The sequence below is a fragment of the Sander lucioperca genome, chromosome 1 (genome assembly GCF_008315115.2).
Source record: "Sander lucioperca isolate FBNREF2018 chromosome 1, SLUC_FBN_1.2, whole genome shotgun sequence".
Classification (NCBI taxonomy): Eukaryota; Metazoa; Chordata; class Actinopteri; order Perciformes; family Percidae; genus Sander; species Sander lucioperca.
Window position 1 is genome coordinate 22,695,311 of NC_050173.1, and position 27,426 is coordinate 22,722,736.

General features: G+C 40.4%; 1 protein-coding gene across 2 annotated transcripts in view; it reads left to right on the forward strand.

The window, feature by feature from the left end:
• flt1 (fms related receptor tyrosine kinase 1) overlaps nt 1-27,426 on the forward strand; it is a 46,741-nt gene that overhangs the window by 15,267 nt on the left and 4,048 nt on the right. The window contains exons 5-29 of one of the 2 annotated variants that reach the window (XM_031282057.2): nt 2,868-3,033; nt 3,186-3,322; nt 4,954-5,125; nt 5,260-5,377; nt 5,732-5,901; nt 6,003-6,150; nt 11,615-11,738; nt 12,628-12,736; nt 14,011-14,310; nt 17,556-17,702; nt 17,777-17,908; nt 18,882-18,988; nt 19,379-19,514; nt 19,972-20,076; nt 20,170-20,283; nt 20,449-20,537; nt 20,984-21,068; nt 21,164-21,261; nt 21,373-21,495; nt 22,246-22,357; nt 22,496-22,595; nt 22,750-22,855; nt 22,992-23,089; nt 23,387-23,456; nt 23,636-23,727. In XM_031282057.2, the coding sequence (XP_031137917.1) occupies nt 2,868-3,033; nt 3,186-3,322; nt 4,954-5,125; nt 5,260-5,377; nt 5,732-5,901; nt 6,003-6,150; nt 11,615-11,738; nt 12,628-12,736; nt 14,011-14,310; nt 17,556-17,702; nt 17,777-17,908; nt 18,882-18,988; nt 19,379-19,514; nt 19,972-20,076; nt 20,170-20,283; nt 20,449-20,537; nt 20,984-21,068; nt 21,164-21,261; nt 21,373-21,495; nt 22,246-22,357; nt 22,496-22,595; nt 22,750-22,855; nt 22,992-23,089; nt 23,387-23,456; nt 23,636-23,727 (3,158 nt within the window). Of the gene's footprint in view, nt 1-2,867; nt 3,034-3,185; nt 3,323-4,953; nt 5,126-5,259; nt 5,378-5,731; nt 5,902-6,002; nt 6,151-8,007; nt 8,322-11,614; nt 11,739-12,627; nt 12,737-14,010; nt 14,311-17,555; nt 17,703-17,776; nt 17,909-18,881; nt 18,989-19,378; nt 19,515-19,971; nt 20,077-20,169; nt 20,284-20,448; nt 20,538-20,983; nt 21,069-21,163; nt 21,262-21,372; nt 21,496-22,245; nt 22,358-22,495; nt 22,596-22,749; nt 22,856-22,991; nt 23,090-23,386; nt 23,457-23,635; nt 23,728-27,426 lie in introns of those variants that run through there. The other variant, XM_031282058.2, reaches the window with a different exon arrangement.

Consider the following 27,426-nt stretch of genomic DNA (forward strand, 5'->3'; position numbering starts at 1 on the left):
TTCCCCCTCTCCAGATCATTCACCACATTGTTCTTATCTTGGCAGCCATTTCTCTGTGGCGTGTGGGTCCGTTTGTTTGTGTCCGTCTGCGGATATGTGTGAAAGTGTGTGCGGATATGGTTGTGAGTGTTGGTGCTTGAGTGCTGAGTGAGGGGGCAGACAGTGTTACTAAGTGCAAAGGGGAGCATTTAGAGTGCTTGTTGTCTGCATGTGTGTCTGCTTTTGTATGTTGCTGTATGGATTTTATTTGCCTGTGAATGAAGCAAAACCACCTGTCTGCTTAAATCTCCAAGGAAACCTTCTGCTCAAAGATGCCCCTTTCTTTACTGACTTTTTCCGATGGAGCGGCGCCCACAGCGTCCTGTTGGCACTGTTTCTACCTCTGGAGACAGGACATGGGGTCTGGAGTGCCCCTTTGGCCCCTGGCCAGCACCAGTTCCCACATCTCATCCTTTACCTCTTGTAGTAGGAATCCTGGCTGCCAACTTCCCCCAACTGATGCTTTAAACAGCTGGTTTGTCAGAAGGAGGAAGCAGAGGTAGCTACTGTTGGCCCCAATAGATCAAAGTAAAGAAAATTCCCTTTAATCACGAATGCTGATCATTAATGTGACGGCCTGTGCGTCACTGTGAGAAGCTTATTATAGTATAAGTACAATAGAGTAGTTGTAAAACATACAGAAGGCTCTGGACTAGACTGTATTTGTATGTATTAGATGCACAAGACACTCCAACAACGTAGTATCACACTTCTATAAAGTTTAATGACTTGCAAGTGACAGATTAAAACAGAATGGTCAAAATTGTTGCAGCATTTCCTGACTCTTAGCCCCTAGTATGGTTTAAAGTTACATCCTAGGTCATACACTTTCCATTATACAACTCTAAACTTTGTTAGACCCTCTCTGCCTGGTAAATGTCTTTCAAACTCCTCACCACCACACACTTTCTTTTAATAATTAGTTATATCAAAAGTCTATCTATAGTTGTTGAAACATTTTACTGAAAACTACAAATGTGAGCCTTAGGCAAGAGGAAAAGTCAAGGGATGATCAAAGTCGCAAGGATTCATTCTGGTCTGAACTAAATTTCATGGCAATCCATTTAATGGTTGTTGAGATATTTCAGTCTGAATCAAAGTGATGGACGGACTTATAGACCAACATCGCCATCCATAGAGCCACAGTGCTAGTATGGCTAAAAGACAAGAGGAAATCTGCAACAGGAGGAAATATCTCGGAACTTGAATTTCTCTGTTTTTGGGATCCAGGAAGTGCAAAAACATCATTTGGACAAACCAGACCATGCATGACATGTCCTACTAGTTCTAACTGTGATTTGGTCCTTAAAAAAACATGGCTGGACACCAACACACACATGTGTTTTTTGTCTAGCTTCCATCTCCTCACAAATGCCTGGAACCTCAAAAGTAATTATTCTAAAAATAGCTGTCCTCCTCCTTCATCTCCCTTTTCTAACCCCGTGCTGGCCCAACCAGAAATCCACTGCCTGTCACACTCCCCTCTGGAGTGTTTTTTTCCTGGAGGGATTTTGCACTTTGTCTGGATCTCTAATATGACCCTTCTCACCGGGAACAATACCCAGGAGGCTCTGCTCTCTCGCTCTCACTTTGAAAGTGACCAGGAGGTCCGGGATGACGGGGTCGACCTGGGGTTCCAGTCTAAATGTCTATATCCTGTAGTAACAGGATGCGAGGAGATGGACTGGAGTCACGTTGCTCATATCCTGACTCCTTTTACTCATTCGCTCCTCCTCCTGTTTCTCCACCTCCACCTTTGCATAACCTCCATGTAGGTTTGCTGGATGAGGGTAAGAGGGGCAGAGAGGGTACTAAGGGTGCTCAGACTGGGGGGTGAGTGAATTTGGGAGGACGGAACAGTGGGAAGCATCTACTTTACAGGACAGAGAGAGGAGGAGGAGCTCAGTTGCGTCTGAGAGGATCGCCTCATTCTGGGAGGGGGGATATCAGCCAGTTCACACTGGGGGTGCAAGAGTGGGGTGTGTGTGTGTGTGTGTGTGGTGGTTGTGTGTGTGTGTGTGTGTGTGTGTGTGTGTGGGTCACCTGTTCCCTTGAGAGTGGGTGGGAGGCTTCCACTGTGTCACAGAAATTCTAGTAAACATTTCCTTGAGGCTGCCTCTGAGAAAACAACAAGGTTACACAAGTGTCCATGTCAAGGTAGCCAAGTATTATGAAACCAACACTGTGAAAATACAGGCAGCATCATCTTGGGTTTCTTTTGACATATTTTACTCTCTAATTCCAAACCAGACCTGCGGATGTCTTAATACAACCTGAGGTGGATTAGTCCAGTAAAAGTGAAAACGAAAACTCACACCGAGCCAAGAGGAGCTGGATTTCAGCTCCTGGAACAGTGAAAAATAAAATAAACAGCATGGCCACACACTGTTGTCATTTTAAATTCAATATTCAGGGACCTGAAAGACGTGCAGTTGAGGTCCATTTAGGTCCACTTGAGATTTGACTCCAACTTGCCCCCCAAAAGACTCAATGGATTTTTTTATTGACATTTATTCCTTGCTTTTAGGGGCAGAGGCAGTGCATCTTGGGATTTATTTTCTGTCCGGCAGCAAATAATGCAGATGACCGTGGTTTTCTCCTATGTATTTTTTCACCGGTAGTGTTGCACATCACATGTGACCATGATCCTTCCCTATTTGCAATGTTTTAATGTTTAATCATTGGGATGGTTTTCTGTAGCTTGTTCCTTAATTTCTCCACTTGCACAATACAAGTATGTGAGATTGGTGTAAGTGTGTCCATGTTGTCATGCTTCTGGTAGAGTAAAACATTCGATGGGTGTTGTCTTCTCCTCCCTCCTCCCACAGTTCCCCAACCACAGCCTGAGTCCAGACCAGAGGAACATCATTTGGAACAGCAAGCAGGGCTTCACCATCCGAACTCCCACCTTCTATTACATTGGCCTCTTCTACTGCCAGACAATCACTGACGGCGTCACACACAAGTCACGTATATACTTTGTACACAGACCAGGTCAGCAGTGCATGAATTCCTTTTAGATACAAACATACATAAACATGTATGTATTTATGTCTCAGTGGTGTCTATGCAAAAACCCTAGTCCACTCTGACTATATATATATACATTTTAACCATAACTATATATTTTTTCTTTCTTGTCACAGTGAGTAACATCATGGAGGTCTATCTGAACAGCACTGGACCTGTGCAGGCCCTGAAGGGAGAGAGACTAGTCTTGAACTGCACTGCCACCGGGGAGTTGAACACCAGAGTCAACATCACCTGGGACTACCCCGGAAAGGTCAGACCTGCATTAAAGTCTGCAGAGACAAATTACCTTTGGCAGAGACTGAGCAGGGGTGTATAGTTATATTAACATGCAGTTCCTATTCAAGTAAACAGACTAGTTATTTTATTGATATTTAAAAGTAGAAAATACTTATTTAAAAGTTTGTTTGAGCAAAAGTAAAAGGTCACTCATTTAAATGTAGTGTAAGTAAACCAATTCGAAATAATCCACAAAAAGTGCACAATTTAAAGAAAGCAAGCTCACTCTTTATTTACTATCAATCCTTTCACTTCAATTTTTCGAAGTTCACAGAAGCTGATAACATTTTTATGTTGCAATGGATGTGATCTTAACTGAAGTACCAGTGCTGTACCACTTTCTAATAAGGCCTATGTCATTAGGCGTTTATTAGTCTATATCCACAACCTTCCACTTCCGGGATTGCCCCGTTCCTGCCGGAAATTCCGCTGTGTGTCCATCTTTTCGGCCGGATGTCCGTTACCTTCAGTTTTCTTTGTAAACTCCGGTGGATTTATGAGGACTCCTCAGATCTCTGCAGAGTAAATCCAGGCAGCTAGCTAGACTATCTGTCCAATCTGAGTTTTCTCTCGCACGACTAAAACAACTTTTGAACGTACACGTTCCACCAAAACGAGTTCCTTCCCGAGGCTATTTTGCAGCGGCACCGGAGCTCCGTGCGACGCTTAGCACCACCCATGGTGATTGTGATTGGTTTAAAGAAATGCCAATAAACAAGAGCACGTTTCTCTCCCATCCTGTAATGTTGTGTGGACTAGCCAGACCCTCCTTTGCAGCGCTGTGGAGGAAGGTCTGGCAAAGCGAGACTAGGGGTTTATTAGTTGTGACTATGACTAGCATTACTTAATAAATAATTTATTAGAGTTTTATAGATTAGCAAGAAGCCACTCTTGTTTTTTTCAGATTGTAAAAAAATATTACCGGACACTTTGACTACATGCTGCAGAGCATCTTTTCCATTATTAAGAAATTTACATTTACAACTCGGCACTTGATAGATCATTGCAATTAAAGAACCCTTTATTAATGACTTGCCCATTATCTAACAGGCTTTTAAGTAAGTCATTTATAAAGGCCTGTGGGTTTCTGACTAATAATAATATACTTTTTAAAAATAAAAATCGTACTTTTTAATCTTTTTTTGATAGTTTGACAGTAGAGACAGGCAGGAAAAGTGGGGGTAGAGTGAATGGATGACATGCAACATCAAGTGGAATCAAACCAAGGATGTGGTTAAATAAAACAACTGAAGTTATGCTAGATGAGGATATAAATTGTCTTTATTGATGCCATATTACAGGTGTATAAGAATTAATACTTCACTTATTAACCATTAATAAAGCATTTAATTACAACCCTATATAACCCTAACCCTAATCCTAAACCTTTTACAAACTATGATTTATCAGAAAATGGTCCTTACATACCTTAAATAAAAAATAAGAAACGTAAATGTGAAAAATTCAGTCAAGAGGTGACATGCTGCACTGTTGGTTAAAAAAGTTACCAGCACTTGGGTTCAGATATTTTCAAAATAGATTTAAGAACACACAGATGAGTCTTCAGTGTTAATTATGTGGCTCTTCATCTCTCTGCACCTTCAGAATAACAACACAGGCTCCACTTCCAAGAGGCTCTTAAAACACAGAACGCACATGTTGTTCTACAATATTCTGACCATCCCGAAGCTCCAGCGTTCAGACCGAGGCCTCTACACATGCCGCGTGACCAGTGGGGAAAAAAACAAACAACAGAAAGTCACTGTTACAGTCTATGGTGAGTGTCTTCCACTGAAACGCCCTGACATTAATGTGATTCAACCGCAGGCAGATTGTCTGGAGTGTGGTGGATAGATGTCGCAACAATGATCAAACTTTTCCATTCTTTTTCTTAAATTTTTCAAATTTTAGACCGTCCGTTTATTCGTCTGAAGTCCAGACATGGATCTATGATGGAGGTACAGGCAGGACAGAAATCTTACAGAATCTCTCCCAAACTACGAGCGTTCCCTGCCCCTGAAGTCACCTGGTAAGAGATCACCTTGATCCGAAAAATGAAACCTAACCGCCTTGTTTTTTGTCTTTAGTTTTTTTTTTTGCCTCCCTTTCCTAATGTCTAAATAAAGCTTGCTTGCATACTGTATCTATTTTAATCTCTGGCACACTTTCTCAACACAATTTCCTTTGAAAGGCCTTGGGATGATGTTTGTTTTAGCAACCAAGCATTGCTCAACATATTAAATGTATTAATTAATTAATTAAAATGATTGAAATAATTCTGTAATTTTAGGCTTTCAAATGATTTTCCTCCTTTAAACTTTGGTTTATACTGACAATCATACAGTCCCTGAAACTTTGCTCAGAGGTCTTTTTTTTCTGACAGGTTAAAGGATGGCATGGTGGCAGCAGAGCAATGCTCCAGATACCACATGGATGGGAATTCCCTGGTGATCAGGGATGTGGCAGAGGAGGATGCTGGGAAGTACACTGTCCTGGTACGAATCCAGGAACATGGACTCTACCAGAATCTCACACTCACTCTTGTGGTAAATGGTGAGAAATTAAATTCTTCACCCACCAACGACCTTTAGCTTTGTCTTAGACTTCCCTCAGTGTTAAAACGTTTGTGTTTATTTGGGCTTCTTGTTTGACAGTGAGTCCTCAGATAGGGGAGAAAGCGGTGTCGTTGCAGGACCCGGGCTCGGTGCCACAGGGGAGCAGACAAGCCCTCCATTGCACATCCCACGGAGTCCCTCCTCCACACATCCAGTGGCTATGGCATCCCTGCCCATCCAAAGGCCTGTAAGTAGCCCAGAAGACTAAATGCAGTGCAGCGTGCAGTGAATTTTCAAATTCATAAAATGGCACATTGTTGCTGTTTTTAGTTGATATCAATTTAAACTTTCAATATTTTGTACATATTTTGGCTGCAAAGGCTAAAAATAATATCAATGTCATAATGTTACAAACATCACAAAAAATGATGTCCTGCTATGTTTGTCGGCCTTTGGTGGTGGTGGTGGTATGTGTGTGTGTGTGTGTGTGTGCGTGTGTGCGCACGTGTGTGTGTGTGTGTGTGTGTGTGTGTGTGCGCACGTGTGTGTGTGTGTGTGATTTTTAAAAATGAGACATGTTTTGTCTATTTCAGCATGGGTTCAGACAGCATTTCCTTCTTGTAACCAGAACAGATGCCTTTGGGGGCCTTTTGTGTGCGCGAATGTGTGAACATGTGTGTGTGTGTGTGTGTGTGTGTATATATACATGTATTTGTGTGTGTCTCATCATGTCTGTGTTTATATGTTTGCTTGCTTGTGCAACTCTTTCATATGTTTGTTCTCTTACTGTCCGTGTTTCCATTTTCATGTTTGTTTAAGTGTATACAAATGTGTAGCGTGTGTGTGTGTGTGTGTGTGTGTGTGTGTGTGTGTGTGTGTGTGTGTGTGCCTGGTGCATTCACAGACAGTACACAGTGTATCTTAGACTTGAAAGGACAGAGAAAAAAAACACACTTCAATAGAAGCCAGTTCCGTGCTCTCAGTCACGATTTGTTGGTTTCTAAATCAAACGCTATGATTTAATGAATTTCCTGTCCAGGACGCAGGGTAAGAGGCCTGTTTATTATTGTGATTGCACACCGCATCCTGTGATGCCTTTTCTTATATCTGACACACACACTATATATAAAGTTCTCATGAGAAATGGCCCAACCCAGTGATACCGAGGGACAGTCATTTGGTCAATAAAACACACGAGTACTCAAGCAGGCGCTTGGCAGAAACATTGATTGAGTTGTTCTTGGAGGTCAGACACTTATTGTGTTGCTTATGACCAAGTCAGAAAGGTTAAGTATTACCTGAGAGCACCACAGCAGCCGCCCATACTCTATTCCCCCTCTGAGACACACTGACATCATCAGTGTACTTGACCCTTAACACCGGCACTCTCATATGGCGCCATGCCGTGGTGCCTCCAGTGTGGTTTAATCTGTCCGTCTCTGTCAAATGTAACCTACACAATGTACATGAACATCTCTTTTTCACCAGCTGGTGATGCTTAAGTATCTGATATTTATTCGGAATCTAGGTAGAGTGATATAAACTCTTTATCCTGCAGAAATTTCAACCTTTACCTAGAAGATCTGTTGCATATTCAGAAAATATATTTAGATTTTCAGGTAAAAACTATAATGAAATTTTGCTTCTGTTGTACCTAATTATGGTTTCATAGTGTAGACGCACAGTATGTATGAGAGCAGAGTTGATCTTGTTTCATCATGATGAGAGTCCCATGCAATCTGCACATGAGGAAAAACTGCCCAAACCCAATTTTATAATTAATTTGGTGATTCAGTGCTTGATAAATCAATTGAAATTGATTCTGATTGGGTTGTAAGTCAAATTTCAATTTGAAATGTATTCAGTCTATAAATTACACAAACAATTTGGCATAAAAGAAAACATTTCACTGAAGCACTGAAGCTGCTGTTTATTAACATTAAGGAACTAAAGTATAATTGCACAGTTATGTTCCAGCAGATTACATTTGGTCTCTTCACTGGCTGATTTACGGTCCTTTGTAAAGCTCTGTTCTGGTTCGCATTGAGTGTATTTTTTTAGTTAGTTTTTGGCTGGATCCTCACAAGGCCCTTGTTCTTTGCAGCCCGGCTGCACCACAAGCCTGACGTCGCGCTGGAGGAGGCCCAGGGACAGTGGACCAGGCTGGGCCAGGCTGATGGGGGGCCTCACGCCTGGGCCCTGGGCCACTCCTGGGTCTGGCCCTGGGAACCGCAGCGCTCTTATCTGGCCTGGGCAGGAGGCGCACTGGGCTTCCTGTGCAAAAATCAGAGCGCTTTTCCTCTAGTTGTTTGGCTTCCTCTCCGACGCGAGACGCTTCCCAGCAGCGTGATTGTCCCTTCGTCTTCAAACGTGGCACAGTCCGCTTCCTCAAGAGCTTGATCTATTCTTGAGAGCCCCCCCCCCCCCCCACACACACACACACACACACACACACACACCCCTTCCCCCAACTCTGCTGCCCCCCACACATACATCTCCAACCCCTTCCCTCGCCAGCTCTGCCCTTCACCCCAACCAAGCATCAAGAACAACTCCCCATCGCCTCCCACCCTGGAGCCCATCCCCTCCACCACCACCTCCACACACTCATCAGTGCTTCTCCACAGCAGCCAGAACCCTCAGTGACATTACCAGTGATCCCATATGATGATTCTGTGCTTGCTAAACTGGTGTGGAAAGTGAAGAAAGTGACTTGAAACACTGCTGAGCAGTGAAAGACCAGGAGACAAAGGAAACAAGGGGGAAAATAAGCCACATCACTAAGGATATAAGGACACCTGCTTTACTGATTATTTATTACCTACATTTCCCCAATTTAAGTCATCCCCTCGCACCCAGCCATGCTGTAGTTTTATGCTTTTTCCATTTCACAGACATTTTGAGCCAGAAGAAGTGCAATTCCATTCATCCACCAGCCACATTTCTGGAGCTGCTTTGCTTGTTTTTTGTGTCCTAGAGTGGTACTATAATGGGTGCATTAACCGTGCCTGTCCTAAGCCCTAATCTGATTCTGACATCCACAAAAGCTGTGAGTTTCTTTTCCGATTTCTTAGCCACTGGTAGAAGGTCAAATGTGCTCACCTTGGACGGGCAAAACAGGAGAGAGGACAAGCTTTGTGTTGTTCACTATGGGATGCCTACAGTTCTCTATTAAAGACTTGACAGTCAGCAGACGCCTACCATGTAGGAAGTCTCCACAGACCAGAGACTATGACCACCCTCTATCATATTATGTCATCCTTGTCATCCAGTGTTATCCCATGTCAAAATGTCTTGTTTGTCAAATGATGTCAGTATAACAGCCTTGTTGTCTTTGTATTGAAAGTTTATTAATGGAAAAAAGCTTCCGCACACTCAAAAGTTAATTAAAACCTAATGTATGAGTGCCATACGTGTTTTAGTAAAGTCCATATCTACAGTGTGAGTGAGTGAGTGAGTGTGTGTGTGTGTGTGTGTGTGTGTGTGTGTATATGTGTGTGTGTGTGTATATGTGTGTGTGGGGGTGTGTGTGTGTGTGTGTGGGGGTGTGTGTGTGTGTGTGTGTGTGTCCCATTCTACGGGTGTCTCCCAATGTGATCCATTCCTTGTATACAGATGTTCTATGAGTAATATATTAATCTAATATTTAATAATTTTATACAACTAACTTACATACGACAAATGACAATATTTGCCAACTTTGTATGAATCTGTATTGAAGTGTTATATCAGTTGTTTGTGTTTTTGCATTAAACTTTGCTTATATTTGTGTATTGGTTTATACTGCAGTGTGGTTATTTTGGGGTTGAGACAGAAACGGACAGGGACAGCGGTAAAAGTGTATTTTAGGCAGTGAAACAAGACAGGAAGAAAAGGCAGGAGATGACCCCCACTGATACACAACTCATTCATATTTCCAGGCGGCTGCTGCTTACCTTGTTCAGAGGCACACACTGTGTGAATGTGGTTGTGGTATGACTGTGTATATATGCATTTTCATTATCTGTTTCTAACCACATGTACTGTATGTCCATACATCTATCTGACTAATCACATTTGTGTGTGTAAGTGCAATTTTGACTGAGAAAGCTTTTCCTGGGAAGTGTGGGAGTGTTAGCTAGTATAATCTGTGCGTGTGTGTGTGTGTGTGTGTGTGTGTGTGTGTGTGTGTGTGTGTGTGTGTGTGTGTGTGTGTGCGCGCGCGTGTGCATGTGTGCGTGCACGTGTGTGACGCCCGTGGTGTCATGCACAGGGTGGGTCCTTTGTGCAGTCGCACACTAGATGCCAAGAGGAAGAGCAATCAGGGAGCAGAGAGGAACCAACCTCAGGGAGGAGCTCAGAACGAACAGAAAAGGATACAGACAGAGATAGGGAGTAGAGAGGGGCTGTGACATCCATAAACAGGCAGAGGATCAATGATCATAGTGGAAATGACAGTTTACAGTAGGGATGATGGTGTTTGTGGTAATGTCTAAATAATGATAAATTAATTTGATTATGAGATCTGTCTACATTATACTGCCAGATAGATAGATACATAGCATTTTTGGCCTGCCACAAAATGTATCCCCTCTCTATAATGTCTCCCTGCTATCAAGTTTTTTTTATTTTGTATATACTTCAGATCATGCCTAACAACCTTGGTGAATATGGATACTGCATTTTCAGTCTGTATCATCTGTGCTTTATAGAGAGGGGATACATATTTTGGCAGACCGAAACTGCAGTCTGAAAGTATTTGTATCACACTATAATTCTTGCTAGGACTAAGTAGAAACTTCTCCATATTAACTTAGGTTATTATGCATAATTTGAAGTATGAATAAAATAAAATACTTGATAGTAGGGCGTCATCTGTACATTATAGAGGGGGGATATGTTTTGGCTGACTGAAAAATACAGTCTGAAAGAATGTGTATCCTCCCAACTTTTGCTAGAAAAAAAGAAACTTCTTCATATTCACCAAGGTTATTAGGCATGATTTGAAGTATATACAAAATAAAATACTTGTTGCTGTAGATGGTACTTGCTACATTTTCATTACATTACATTTATCATCATATTCGATTTAGATAAACAGTTCAGCATTGCTTATACTGTTATGAGACATGGAAAAGTAAATTAAATATACACCTTTTCCCTCAACTTTGAAAATAATTGATCAAGCATTGTGTGTTTTAGGCCCCACCCCAGTTCCTGTATGATTTCAGAGTTTTTCATCATAAGGAGATGTGCATAAATAAACCACAAAGCAGTCTGCATGAGCTCTAGTTCCCACAGTTCTACTTGTGTGTAACCTATGGATTTAGACTTGTGAGAGTCATTGAGAGGGACAGGAACAGGAACTATTGTCCTGGAAATGTGGGATGAATTGTTAAGAACGGAAGGAAGTTGATCCACAGCATTACAATACCACCTCTGCATCCCCTATAGATGAACAATCCAGAATGACATAGCACTCCAAAGATCCACTATTGTCAGCCTGCAGGACAGGGTAAGAGGATGTGATGTTATTGATAAAAATGGTTTGGTGATGATGATTATGTGAATGAGAATAACATCATGCAGCGATGATCAAGGCGTTTCCCTGATGTTCTGGTCTTCCTCCTGCCGAGCACAGCTGAGAAAAACACACACACACATACACCTGAAGGCAGCAGAAAATGACTTGTGTCAACACAGCTGAATCCCTATCGTCTTCCTTCTTCAAGGTGTGTGTGTCCAACATCCTCCTCCCTTTGGAGCCCTGTTACAGAGAGGGTCCCTGCCACGTTCACAAGCAACCACATCCTGAGTATTACACACAGACAGGAAGTGCTTCAAGGGAAGAAAAAGGTAGGTGAAGCACTGAAAGACACACTGTGACTGACAGGAGAGCCATGTTGAAAATGAAGTAAAAAACACAAAATAGCATACTGATGTGGATAAGCTCAAAGGTACAATAACTACAGTTGGTCCTGGAAAAATATTTGAATTGCAATTATAAACAGACAGGGGCGTCAGACTGGGGGGGAAAAGGGGACTGAGTACCCCAGGCCCTCATTTGAGGAGGGCCCAAAAATATGCAAGAATGAATAGCTGTGGATGCGGGGAGGGGCCCATAGAAAATGCCTTTCTACAGGGCCCAGAATTTTGTGCTACGCCCCTGTAAACAGATAATAACAGATTTGATGGAAATTGGCCAAGAATGCACCAATCTGAATAGAAGGTGGATGTCACAACTACCATAATCAGAACAGAAAAATACTTTACACATCTATAACATGAGACAGGTGCGTCAGAGAGGGACGAGTAGGTCAAAAGTAGTAAAGAAACTCCAGCACACTGCCCAACTTGCAAAGATAAAATTAATAGCTGGCAACATTTCGGTTTAGACCTTTGCCTGATGAAGGTCTTTCTCTCACAATAATCTTTACTCTTACTGCCCTTCTTTGCTCACTCCTCCCACACACACATATTCACAGACACAGTTTTATTAATACGTATTGACAGCTTGCATGTTGAGCTGCCCACTGGGACAGGAGGTCTGGCTCAGAGAACCCTATTGTCTGCTCATCTGCTCGCTATGGAAAATATGATTCCTGCCATCAGTGGCAGAGGTAACAGGCCTCAACCTTAAATGTGTGCATGAACGTGTGTGCGTGTATGCATGCTCGCGTGCATGCGTGCGTGCGTCTGTTTTTCAGTGCTGGTTTGATAATGCGGATGTTTGTGTTTTCTGTAGACAGTGGGGGTCCTGACTGTGGCAGAGGCCTTTGTGTCTGGAGTGTATCGCTGCACTGCCTCCAACTCTGCAGGCACAGACCAGCTAGACCTCCACTTCTACGTCACAGGTGAGAAATCATCTCCTCAGATATACACCATGGGCGTTTTTTTGTGCCCACATATGGGATTTTTTTTTTTTTTAAATAAGAAATTACAGTGAACATCTATTTTTCCTGCAATCTTTTCCCTCCAACATTCACTTCCCAGAATATTAAGTAACTACTTTCTGTCTTCTTCCTGTCATCTGCTTTCTTTTCTCACTTTTACTCCCTCTTCAGTTTCAAAATATCAGCTGATCCACTTGATGGATTTGCAAATCATTTTTGTACTGATATTCTATTCAAAATAATGAGTGACGATGGGAAATAATAATACAATAATTTTAATTCTTCTGTTCTGTTTGGTGAGGATTACCTGTTTAAAGTTTTACTCAGTAAAATAATTATGCAATAAATTAGATTTTTCAACATGAAACTCATTGATAGGATGTGTTTATGTAAAGAACATATATAAGAACATATTTTCCCTAATACAAATGCTAGAATCGCCCCAAACCATTTTTATGTCAGATTGAAGTAATGCAATCAGGCATAAAACCCAAGTGACCCTGCATATTTGTATATTTATCGAAAAATGTGAAATATCATACCAGATACAATAACTCAAATATATGTTTTAAATACTGGAAAATTGTTAAGTGTTACAGAAGAAGTACACACACATTAATCTAGGTTAAAATCCTTGGCACAACAAAGTAGCATACGTGCACTGGGTACACTGTTGTTTGTGTGACGTGAGGTTAGATTTGTTACTAGGCGTACAGGTAAAGGTCTTTTTATTGTGTTTATTTGTGTGCTTGAGTGTGTGTCTGTGCATTAGGCTGTGCTGAGTTGTTAGTGTGTGAGCAAGAGCGAAACAGGAACCTGGTGCTCTTATCGTTCTACTTCCCTGTGCAGCGCACTTCCTTGGACTGGCAAGTCGGCTTTATTTCGGGAGGCCTTGGGGTGTTCGGGAAAGATAAACACTATCTGCCATCAGGAAACTCTCGAGCCGTTTCCACGGGAAGTTTCAAATGGCTAAAGTAAATAAAAAGGCTTTTCACTGTATTCTACTAGCTGCTTTTACCCACAATAGCCATTCAACATTGTCGTCAAAGGTTACAAAAATGGAGGATCTGGAGGATCAGCTCTCCTGGTTTCAGGCACCAGACAGGATCCACATACACTTGTCGAGAAACGGAGAGGGCTTATTCATCATACAGGAGATCAGTGAAGGTTTATATTTGTCCACGTTCCCTCTCCCTCACCTTTCTTCAACATCTTTTCATCTCTGCTTCCCTCAGATGTCCCAGGAGGCTTCAGTGTGAGCCAGAGGGAGGAGCCTAGAGAGGGTGGAGACCTCCGTCTTACCTGTGTAGCCAATAAGTACCTGTACACAGCGTTGTCATGGCAACGAGTGAATGACACAGAGGGCACCCAATCCCGCAGCCCTGCCCTGCAGCTCACATTGGGGGAGTTTTCCACTTCTCTGGTCCTGTTGCTGAGCAACCTAACAGCCAAAGACTCTGGCGCCTACAGATGCTCTGCCCACCACCTGATCATCGGACAGGAGGCTCACCTGGACACACAGGTGGTGGTCACAAGTGAGTAGTCGCAGCTTTATGATCTCATCTTCATCGTCCATCTATAAGCCTGTAGTCAATACTGTGCATTTTTGGGGACACTTTAAAAGAAATGAATCATTCGACTTTGTTACTTTTATAAACAATAATAGATGAAGTAATTATCTCATTTATATCAAGCATTTTTGGATTGTGTTTTTAGCTTGTTGTCTGCACACAATGATTGCTATTATCTGATCATTTTTTTTAGATTGTGCAAAAAATAAATATTCCTAATTACATTTTTTAATAACTAAATTTCAAATGTAGATTTAAGTTGCACTCTCTCTATTTAAAACTCACAGCCTCCCCATGTTTTCTGTGAACATATGTTGCACACACATACATACATACATACAGTACATACAAACAAACAAACAAACACCCACACTCTCTCACAGAGTTTCCCTGCTTGGGAATTGGGTCCCCTTGACTTCCTGGGGCCCCACCCTGCCTTTGCTCTTGCGCTCCAGCTCAGCACCTCTTTCACGTGGGAATGAGCTCTTGTCTGGAGGAAGAGCACACAATGGCACTTTCCACAATGCCACATTTACAGGCCCCCACACAGGGCCAGAGTAACAATCAGCCAATCAGACACTGTCAGACCCCAGCCCCGTGGACAATCATCAATTGTTGACCAGGAGGAAGATAGGGGAAACAACAATCAGTCGCCTTGGTTAAGTGACTTTTCTTCATGTATTTTACTGCTGTTATACAATCAGGGCTCAACACGTCAACTTCCTCCCCTGGGACCCCCACAAGGGAACTACTAGAGAGACAGGGTGACCAGAAAGAGAGAAGTTGGGGAGCTAAAACGAGAGTAAAGAGGGAGAATGTAGAAAAAAATAAAGCATGGGAATAAAGAGACTCAGGGGTGATCTGATCTAATTATAGTGTACGAGTAATGTAGTGTAATTATGGTGCATGAGTAGGAAACATAAAAACTGTATTTAACGCATTGTGTGCACTCATATGCCAATAACTGCCCACATGATGAAATACTACATTGTTGTTTTTTAGAAATGGGTTTGTATTGCAGGGTATTTCAGGGTAAGTGGCCCAAGAGAACCCAAACGTCAGCTGACTCACAGGTTGAAGCCAAGGCCACTCTTCTGAAAAAATGTGTCACTACCAGTGCACGATTATTGTCCAAAAGTGGCACTGGTCCAGAAAATAGTGGGAAAAAATAGCACTGCTTTCACTTTCACAAAATCGGTTTCAGTCTAACTACAACTGTAATAAGTTATTGCAGGTTTAAAGTATCAAAAGTAAAGTACTCATTATGCAGAATAATATTACTATTATGCATTAATGCAAGGGTCAAGGAGAGACGGAGCAGGGACATATTGTATGAAATTTTGTTACATTTTAAACTGGGCCCTACAATAACGTGTTGGGCAGCATAAAGCTTTTACACATACCTTTTTATGGTGCATACAATACTAAGCTATTAAAATAATAATTATACACATACTAATATATTTATACATCATGTTATAATGTTAAACATACATGTAGCACAATGAATCCTTAACTGTCTGTTTTTGTCTGTATGTGTATGAGGACCCCCTGATAAAAATCTTTACATTAATTTATTACTGTATATTACGCATTTTAGTTGGTCAAAGTGGAAATAGTTTTGACTACTTTGTATTCTGTTCTATAGTGGAGTAAAAATGACAATATCCCCCTGAAATGTAGTGGATTTGAAATATAAAGTGGCATGAAATGGAAATACTGTAAGTAAAATACAAGTACCTTAGAATTGTACTTAAGTGCAGTACTTGGGTTGGGTTAGTTACATTACAGTTTTTCACGATCGCTATGACAATTTTTTCAATACTTTTAACAACTTTCCTAAACTCTTAACACACCAACACACATACAACACACAATTGGCAAAACAGTTAATTTCATGCTCAAAATCACACATTGTAAACTGAACTCCAACACTGATTTTCAAAATACATTAATTCACTAACACAATACCAAATTGTTTACCAAAACAATGCAAACATGTCTCAAAATCAAATAATTCTTCCAAAACACTAACACATGTTCTCTCCCAACAGGAACATTTAGTCAATCATAGCACAGTGTCATACAAAACACTAACATCAGATGGAATTACAGAAACTGCATTATTTGATATGTGTCAGGTCTGCCCTTATACAATAGACAATAGTATATTGACCATAGATTGTGTTTTGCACTGCAGTTTCTCATTAAGTCTCTCTACATTTTTGTTTTGTTGGGTTTAGTAAATGCATGCATATATTTTTTTTTTTTTTTACTGTAAAGATTATTTTTTGGGCTTTTCCGCCTTTATTTGACAGGACAGCTAGTTGAGAAAGGGAGAAGACATGCAGGAAATCGTCACAAGTCGGATTTGAACCCTGGACCTCTGCATTGAGGCATAAACCTCCAAGTATATGTGCGCCTGCTCTACCCACTGAACCAACCCGGCCACCATTTTGTTTCTTTTGCTGCAGAGATTCAATACAAAAAATGAATGACCCATCTCAGAGTAGCTTTATAGAATGTGCAGTTTATGAAAAAAAGGAGACAGAATTGTCCTGGTACTCCTCTTCCTCTCCCTTGTGAAGGCATTTTTCTTATTTTCTGTGTTCATCTACAGTATATTGTTCAAATAGGACCTCTTTCTGTATGTACTACCATATGATCATCGAATTGAAAGAACCTCAACACCTGAGTGTGTTTCCTAGAAGGGAATCAGCAGTGATTGATCTATTTGCATAGCTTCAATCAGCTGTTTCTCAATAAATACATGTATAAAATGCAGGGGATATATTTGTGTTTCAATTTACAATATGAACAGCTGTTCACTTTGACTTTAGCCTATAAGTTAGGTTTAGAACATGATGTTATCTGTTCTGACATACAGTGTGAAAGCATTTGTAAATTTGGCAATAAAAATCCATTGTTTTGATCTTGGTGGAGCTTGTGTGTAAAAGAAGTTCAAGCATTTTAAATTTGTGTAACTGTATGCATTTTGTGTCAAAGCAACAAGAAATGTGTTAATTGTATAGCCTACACAGACAGATGTTGTGCTAACTGTGTTAAGAGTTTAGGAAAGTTGTTAAAAGTATTGAAAAAAGTGTCATAGCGATTGTACTGAACTGTAAACCACTAGTAATTTGCCAAATGTTGCAACACTCATATTTCTGCACACATACTATTCATGGTGCTTGTGTTTCTCCTTTCAGTTTTGGAGCCTCCAGTGCTGCTTAATAATCTGACAGATTGTACTGTCAACCTCAGCAGCTCAGTAATCCTTAGCTGTCCCTCTGAAGGAGTCCCGACCCCAATCATCATGTGGTACAAGGATGAACGTGTTCTGTCTCAGGGATCAGGTAAAAAGAAATACCATAAACATGCAAACTGTAGCTGTATTCAAGTGAGTAAGAGTTTGTGCCACCATCTTTAGGTATTGTGATATCAACAGAAGATGGGACCCTCCATATTGATCGAATCACAGTTGAGGACCAGGGCATGTATACATGCCAGGCCACCAATGAGAGGGGATCTGTAGAGAGTTCTGCCTATATATGGGTAAACCGTAAGTATCTGTCAACCACTGGTACTTTTCAGTTACATTTTTTGATCTGCTGTGTTTACTTCTTCTCAAAGATAGGACTCTTCCATATATGGGTATGTCTGAATGTCTCTTGTTCCCAGTTCTGTAAATAGATATATAGTCTGGATGTATAGACATATAGTACTATGTATCACATTGTTTTTATGGATGTAGTATTTATAACCAGAGGCATGGTGTTTCAATTCTATTAATGGGAGATGATATGTCTGCTTAGCAATTCCTATGTAAACATTGATCAAAGAACATCTTAACATGTAGGACACACTCCTTTTGTCTAGTTTTTTTCATTTATACACCCACACACATACACTCAGTCATACGTCCGGTGGTGGTAGAATAGGGAGGCCCCCGTGTGGTTATACCCCACAGTTTGAACATCATTCCCTGGCAGAAGTGGTGGACACGCTTCCCAGTCAGGGTCTGCAGAGAGAGGAGTGGCTGTGTGTGTGTGTGTGTGTGTGTGTGTGCGCGCGCGCGCGTGTGCGCGCGCGCGTGTGCGCGTGTGTGTGTTTTGTTCTGATCACTCAGGAAGGAAGCTGTCTCCCATTTTTATTTCCTCCAGAAAGGCTCAGCCTTCATCTCAGAGAGGATTTAATAATGAAGATGAATCATAGTATCATAGGATTATGGCATGACAGTAAAACACAGCCCCCATTTGGAAAGGTGGAGAAACATTTAAACATTAAGCACCTTATTAAAATGATTTACTGTAATTCCCACCAAGTATCTCTGATTTATCTACAATTTATTTCTTTGATGATCTGAATTGAATGAAAAGTTTTATTTGTTTTTGTTGTTTTATCTAAAGCTGATTAAGCACTAAAAAACACTAAAACTAGTGTGTGTGTGTGTGTGTGTGTGTGTGTGTGTGTGTGTGTGCGTGTGTGCGTGCGTGCGTGCGTGCGTGTGTGTGTGCGTGCGTGCGTGTGTGCAGGTGCCTCAGAAGTCTCATTTCTGGAGATTCCCACACTTACCTGTACCTGTGTGGTGGCCACTCTGTTCTGGCTTTTGCTGACGCTCTTCATACGCAAACTGAAACAGGTTAGAGGAAACCCAATAAAGTTGTTTTCTGGTACAATAAAACAAATATGTTCAGGTTTGTATATGTACAAATATTCTTATATTTCTTTTAACTGGATTGAGAGTTTAGTTTTCACTAATGTAATGTCACAATTCCTGATTAAATGACTGGTGGGAGGCACAGGATTTTCATTCAGCCTCCGTTTGCTTATTCAGGTTTGATTTTTTTTAAATTTAAATAACTCATAAATACAATGTTTTTCAGATCTCACTGTTGGAGTTTCCCATAAGCACCTGAATGCATTAGCAGTCCCTGCTCACAACTCTCTACAAAATACTACAAAACTACGCTGTTAGTATAGTACAGATATGGGTTTTCTAATTACCAAATGCACTCTTCTTTCTCCAAAGCCCAACAGCTCAAACACCAAACCAGAGTACCTGTCAATCATTCTAGACAGAGGGGAGGGGCCAATAGAGGAGCAGTGTGAGAGACTACAATACGACCCCAACCAATGGGAGTTCCCTCGGGAGCGGCTTAAATTAGGTACCCTAATGAAAATAAAAAATGCATAAATGGATGTTTTTAACATGAGTGACTTTGACTTGATGTGAAACTTGAAGGATTATGGGAATGTAATGCTAACAATGGGAGAGAGGGAGGTATTTAAGATTGCATAACAGATAGAAGGACTTTCTCAGAGGTCTTATCAGATTATTATTGGGAGTGACTTTCATTCCATTTATCAGACTTTGTGTTGTCTGTGGTGAGCTAATCAACTCCAGCAGAGGGACTGTAAACTGTTGACTGGAACTAATCAGCTCACTTGGGTGGGATTCAGTGAATTCAGTAGATTAACTGTTGATGGGGTCTAAAGTCTTCGCTTATCAGCATCTCACGTCCAGGATGGATAATAATAGTAATTAATAAAGTAGCTCAATTAGACACAAAAACACACCACCATTCCCCCGTCAGTCTCAGTCACTCTTTCTTCCTCCCTCAGGGAAACCTCTGGGCCGCGGAGCCTTTGGTAAGGTGATGCAGGCAGCTGCGTTTGGTATAGACAACGACACCAGCTGCAGGACTGTGGCTGTTAAAATGCTCAAAGGTACAACATCGGGTCCCTGGTATTCTGAGAAAATAAGATTGCAATTCTGTGTGAAAACATTTGTGCCACTTTTTTCTGCCTTTTGTCCACCAGAGGGGGCTACAGCCAGCGAACACAAAGCTCTGATGACTGAACTGAAAATCCTCAACCACATTGGACATCATCTTAATGTAGTCAACCTACTGGGAGCCTGCACCAAGCCGGGAGGTGTGTATGTTTCCTACGCATTTGTGCTCTAAATATACCTAATGATATATGCACAAGATCCTTTTCGTGCATATTTATGTGTACTATGAGCTAGTACTGTATTTATGTGTGCCCTCACACTTATAAGTCACAACTATAATGTGTATGTGTTTTCTGTGTGTGCAGGACCACTGATGGTCATTGTGGAGTACTGTTGCTATGGAAATCTTTCTAACTTCTTGAAGGGCAAGAGAGAGGTGTTTGTGTACAACACGGTGAGTCTACAAACATACTTAAAGATGGTGTTATGATAGCCGTGTTTCCCACAAAACAGGACCTCCATGACGTGCAGAAAGATTTCACAGTAAGAGTGCCTGCACTTCTCCTTGCACTTGAGAAAGAAAAAAATCTCCCTTTTGTGCTGCACACAATTACAAAATCATACACTCAAAAACTCACTTCTGCAATCTGTTTGAGGTTCGAAGATGTTATCAGTTCTCGAGCAAGCTATCTACTTCCCTAATTTCTTCACAGGTTTAGACACAACTAAACCCTATGGCCTCAAAGGTCATTTCTTACAGAGCAAAACATGTTTATGAATTTCTCTCAACAAATTGAAACCACAACAAATATCTGAAGACACATAATCCTAATTTTGTCCTAATTTTCACTCTCTGTCAAACAATATTTAAAACAACTAACTGATTTCTCCCCTTCTCAGCTGGCCGAAGGAAAGGATGGAGGGTCAGGTTGTTTCGGCAGCGTGTCTGAGTTTGATGAGAGAGACAAGAAAGAGAATCAACTTGGTAAGACAGGAGCTTAGTGAACTTTTTTTTTAAATGTTTGTGCATAATCAAAGTGCTTTATTATACCCCTGTGCCCCCTCTCTTTTTTCCTCTAGATCCCAAATCTGCCTCTAACTCCCCTTTATTCCTGGAGGACCTCATCTCCTTTAGCTTCCAGGTGGCGCGAGGAATGGAGTTTCTGGCCTCTCGCAAGGTCTGCGTGATTGCGTGCATGCATGCGTGTATGTGTACATGTGCGTGTGTGTATGCAAGTACATGTGTGTTTCATTTTTTATGTATATATCTCTGCTTTTTTCTTCATCAGTGTATTCACCGAGACCTGGCAGCCAGAAACATTTTGCTTTCTGACAATAAAGTGGTTAAGATCTGTGACTTTGGCCTGGCCAGAGACATCTACAAAGACCCTGACTATGTCCGCAAGGGAGATGTGAGTACACGCGAGCAATGTGGTTCCAAAATCAACATCTGATAGTATTGCACTAGCATTTTGTTGCAAAATGTGGGGGGTTTAATGCGTTCTTTGCATTTTTTTCAACATATAAAAATTAATTGAATTGAATTGAAACGAAACGAAAGATCAGTAATTTCATTAATAGTTCACATTAAGGGCGACCTCTAGCACACCCGGTAGAGCGTACGCCCCATGTAGGCTGAGTCCTTGGCAGCAGTCTGGGTTTTCTGCATGTCATCCCTTCTCTCCCCCCTTTCCTGAGTATCTGTACTGTCTAATAAAAACCCATAAAAAGCCACAAAAATAATCTTTAAAAATATATATAAATAGGCTGCGGATTTAGCATTTTATACCTGCTACACTGAGTATATTTACAAAATAAACTGCTTTTGCAGTCACTTTCTTAAAAGAAAGGGTGTAAAAAGAGGCTTTTATTCATAAATCCCTCTGTAAATTACAATATTTTTAGTTATTCATGTGGTTGAAACAGGACTATACATTAAACCACATAAGTCTAGTAAAAAATAAAACTTAAAGGATTTATGCAGCCATTAACTTCTTCTACTTCTACTACTTCTGTTTTGGAAATATTAAGCAGCAAACATCACGTAAACTTTTTCCTCAAAAGGATCTGTGGCCTAACGACTTTTCAACCAGATTAACTTTGAATGTTTCCTCACAAATGGCCTTTTGTAACTCTGCTCCTGTGATCTGATTGGCTGACAGGCCCGCCTCCCTCTAAAGTGGATGTCTCCAGAGTCCATCTTTGACAAGGTGTTCACCACGCAGAGTGACGTGTGGTCCTACGGCATTCTGCTGTGGGAGATCTTTTCTTTGGGTAAGAGCCCTCTCACCACAGTTTTGTTAAATACTATGATCTGATACCTTATCATACCTTGTGTTTGGAAGATGCATATTCAATTCTTTGGGTGTGCAAGTTCACATATTGATGTATTGACGTGTGTTTGTCCAACAGGAGCTTCCCCTTACCCTGGTCTTCACATAGATGAAGAGTTCTGCCACAGACTAAAGGGGGGAACAAGGATGCGAGCGCCTGAATACAGCACTCCTGAGATGTGGGTAGATAGGTTTTCAACACTGTTACTGAAATCAGTAGGGGGGAAGCAGGGAATAGAGGTCCAAAAAGTAGGAAGGTCCCAAGGGGGAAAAGCATCATTCAAACCTATATATCATGTCTCCTGATGTAGACCTGTATATTTGTATTTGCAGTTACAGCACGATGCTGGCATGCTGGGAGGCCAGTCCCTCAGATCGACCCACCTTCACTAACCTGGTGGAGACCCTGGGAGACCTGCTGCAAGCGAGGGTTCAGCAGGTCAGGCTTTTGATAGATCTTACTCCTTCAGGCTTATGATTTATTTCTTGTCCAGCAAAATGTTTCTCAACATATGGATAAGCTACACAAAAGGACAGGATGTCTTACACCCTGATTTGTTCCCTCTCTTTAACAGGATGGAAAGGATTATATTCCTCTGGGATCTTACATGACTGGAGACACTGGTCACAGCGAGACCTTCAAAGAAAACCTTCTTGCAGTCACAAACATGAGGTAAGTAAACAGAGATAAAATAAAAACACTATGCGATTTAATATACAGCATGGCGGTTTGAGTCTGAGTCAGTGCACCTTGACTTAAGATGTTATATATGATTTATCAAATATGGTAGATAAGTGCTGTAGTATAATGAATACAAGAAAAGGGAGAAAAATGGGCATGACAGATGCAGATGTGAAAGTGATGAGAGCTGTGTGAGGTAACTGAAACTTAATTCAGAAACAACAGGAAACAGGTTGAGAAAGGAGAGAAATGTCCAACTTTTAATGTTTTTAATCTGAATGTATGTAGTTACATGAGGGGTATGGCCACACTTCAGACGTTTGAGGAACTGCCCTGCGAGGAGCCAGACAGCCCTGATGTAAGAAAACACCTACACTTCTGCTTGCATACAGACATACAGGGGATGAGACAAAAATGCATTCTCACTTTGTCGGAATTGATTACTTTCAGTGAAAACAGATACAAAAATATAAACACAGACAACAAAAACTCAGTAACTCTCTGATAAGCTGCATGTTTGTATTCTCTCTGCTTTAGGATGAGCAGAGTGACAGTGGCATGGTCCTCCCATCTGAGGAGCTAAAGCGTCTGATGTGGAATAACGGCACCAAGAACGGGAAACTCAGCAGGTGGTCACCTCTAATTTCTGACCTCTAACCCCTTGACCTGCCTCCTTACAGTCCAGACATCTTGTCATCTTTAAATAATTGCACAGCAGAACACCATACATGTGTGAAAACAGTGTAGATATGTTGATTCTATGACGCGACTTTCATCGACATATGACTTTTTATGACTTTTTTCACATACTAAACTATGACTTTTTTTTCAGACTTACTATACTGAATTTTTTACTAAATACTTTTTTGATATATGATGGCTGTGGCTCAAATGGTGGAGTGGTCATCTACCAATTTGAAGGTTGGTGGTGTGAACCCCTTGTCCTATGGTCCCATGACAAAAAATAATGACTTTTTCGACATACTATACAGACTTTTTTTCGACTTTTTTCGACATGCTATACTATAAGTTTTTTAACATGCTGTACTATAAGTTTTTTAACATGCTATACTATGAGTTTTTTTAACATGCTATACTATGAGTTTTTTTTAACATGCTATACTATAAGTTTTTTAACATGCTATACTATGAGTTTTTTAACATGCTATACTATGACTTTTTTCGACATACTATGCTGACTTTTTTTGACTTGTTCAACACACTATACTATGACTTTTTTTATGACTTTTTTCGACATACTATAATATGATTTTTTTTTAAATACTATATTATGACTTTTTGTTGATATATACTATTTTTTGACTTTCTTCAACATACTATACTATGACTTTTTTAACATGCTATACTAAGACTTTTTTTGGCATACTACACAATGACTTTTTTCGACTTTTTTTCGACATACTATGCTATGACTTCTTTTTAACATACTATACTATGACTTTTTCATTTTATACTATACTAATAAAGAAGGAATGCAACACAGCAACAATTGTCTTTCAGAATATTTTATTTTCATTTTTTTTTTACAAATTACAGAACAGATGCACACAAGAAATACTATAACTTATTTTCGACATGCTATACAGACCGACTATACTGTCTTTTCAACATAGTAACAGTCATTTGAGTTTGTCCGTCCGGGGACTTGAACCTGCAGCCCTCTGGTTCCCAAGCCAAGTCCTGACTGAGATACAGTACTGTGTTTTTTTCCACTTTTTTCAGCACACTATACTATGACTTTTTTCTGACTTTTTTCGACATACTATTCTGCTATAATGTGATTTTTTTTGAAATACTATATTATGACTTTTTTACAGAGCCCCTAAGGGGACATGAGCAAAAAAAAATGTAAACTTTAGTTTCATGTGCTCACATGAAAGTTTCACGTGAGCACATGAAACTAAAGTTTAATTTTTTTTTCCTCATGTCCCCTTAGGGGCTCCATAGGAATGCAACACAGCAACAATTTTCTTTTGGAATATTTTATTTTCAGATTTTTTTTACAAATTACAGAACAGTACACAAGACATACTATACTATAACTTTTTTCTACATACTATACAGACTGACGATACTGACTTTTTGCGACTTTTTCCGACATACTATACTGTGAGTTTTTTTTGCATTTTTTTCAACATACGCACTATGACTTTTATCGACATACTATACTATGACTTGTTTTGGACTTTTATCAACATACTATACTGTCTTTTTTTCTACTTTTTTCGACATATTTCGACATACTATACTAGGACTATCTTTTGACATACGATACCATGGCTTATTTTTGCATTTTTCAACATACTATACTATGACTTTTTTCGCCTTTTTTTCAACATACTATACTATGACTTTTTGCGACTTTTTCCGACATACTATACTATGACTTTTTTGGACTTTTATCGACATACTATACAGTCATTTTTCTACTTTTTGCGACATATTTCGACACATGCCTTTGGTGTGGAAGACCTGGGTTCAATTCCCACTGTGATACAACAACCAATGTGTCCATACATACTGTACTATGACTTTTTTTGACTTTTTTCGACATACTATTCTATGACTTTTTTCGACATATTTCGACATATTATACTATGACTTATTTTCGACTTTTTTCTACACACTATACTAGGACTTTTTTATGACACACCATACTATGACTCTTTTTGACATACGATATCATGGCTTTTATTTTGCATTTTTCGACATACTATACTATGACTTTTTTCTACTTTTTTCGTCATACTATACTATGACTTTTTTCCGACTTTTATCAACATACCATTCTATGTCTTTTTTTCGACTTTTTTCGACATACTATACTAGGACTTTTTTCGACTTATTTTTGACTTTTTTCTACACACTATACTAGGACTTTTTTATGACACACCATACTATGACTCTTTTTGACTTTTTTCGACATACTATACTAGGACTTTTTTTTCGACATACATTACCATGACTTTTTTCGACATATTTCGACATACTGTACTATGACTTTTATCAACTTTTTTCGTCATACTATATTATGACTTTTTTCCGACTTTTATCAACATACCATTCTATGTCTTTTTTTCGACTTTTTTCGACATACTATACTATGACTTATTTTCGACTTTTTTCTACACACTATACTAGGACTTTTTTATGACACACCATACTATGACTCTTTTTGACTTTTTTCGACATACTATACTAGGACTTTTTATTTCATACTATACTAACACATACGGAATGCAACACAGCAACAATTTTCAGAATCAGAATCAGAATCAGAAAGGGCTTTATTGCCAAGTACGTTGCACATACGAGGAATTTGTCATGGTGTTGTTGGAGCATGTCACACATTCAAATATAAGAAGGATAAAAAGAATATAAACAATATAAGTATAAACATATACACACAGTATGTATTAATAACGATAAAATAAATTTAAATAAATAGTAAAATAAGTTAAACAGTAGTAAAAAGGAACGCTACAGCAGAGTAGGTACAGTGGCATGAGGAGCCAGAGGTGTAGTTTGGGGAGAGTCAGGATGGTTTCCGGGCCTTGTTTAGAAGGCTAGTGGCAGACGGGAAAAAACTGTTTATGTGGCGTGAGGTTTTGGTCCTGATGGACCTCAGCCTCCTGCCAGAGGGGAGTGGCTCAAAGAGCTTGTGTCCGGGGTGGGAGGGGTCAGCCACAATCTTTCCAGCATGCTTCAGAGTCCTGGTGGCGTATAGGTCCTGGAGCGGCGGCAGATTGCAGCCAATCACCTTCTCAGCTGACCGAATGACATGCTGCAGTCTGCCCTTGTCCTTGGCACTGGCAGCAGCGTACCAGATGGTGATGGAGGATGTGAGGATGTACTCAATGATGGCTGTGTAGAAGTGCACCATCATTGTCTTACGCAGGTTGAATTTCTTCAGCTGCCGCAGGAAGTACATCCTCTGTTGTGCTTTCTTCACGAGGGAGCTGATGTTCAGCTCCCACTTGAGGTCCAATTTTCTTTTGGAATATCTGGTTTTAGAATTTTTTTTACAAATTATAGAACAGATGTACGGTGTAAGGGGTGGTGATGGCGCAGTGGATATGACACATGCCTTTGGTGTGGGAGACCTGGGTTCAATTCCCACTGTGCTACAACAACCAATGTGCCCATGAGCAAGGCACTTAATCCCTAGTTGCTCCAGGGGTGTGCGACCTCTGACATATATAGCAATTCTAAGTTGCTTTCGATAAAAGCGTCAGCCAAATGACATGTAATGTACACAAGACATACTATAACTTTTTTTTCTACAGACTGACAATACTGACTTCTTC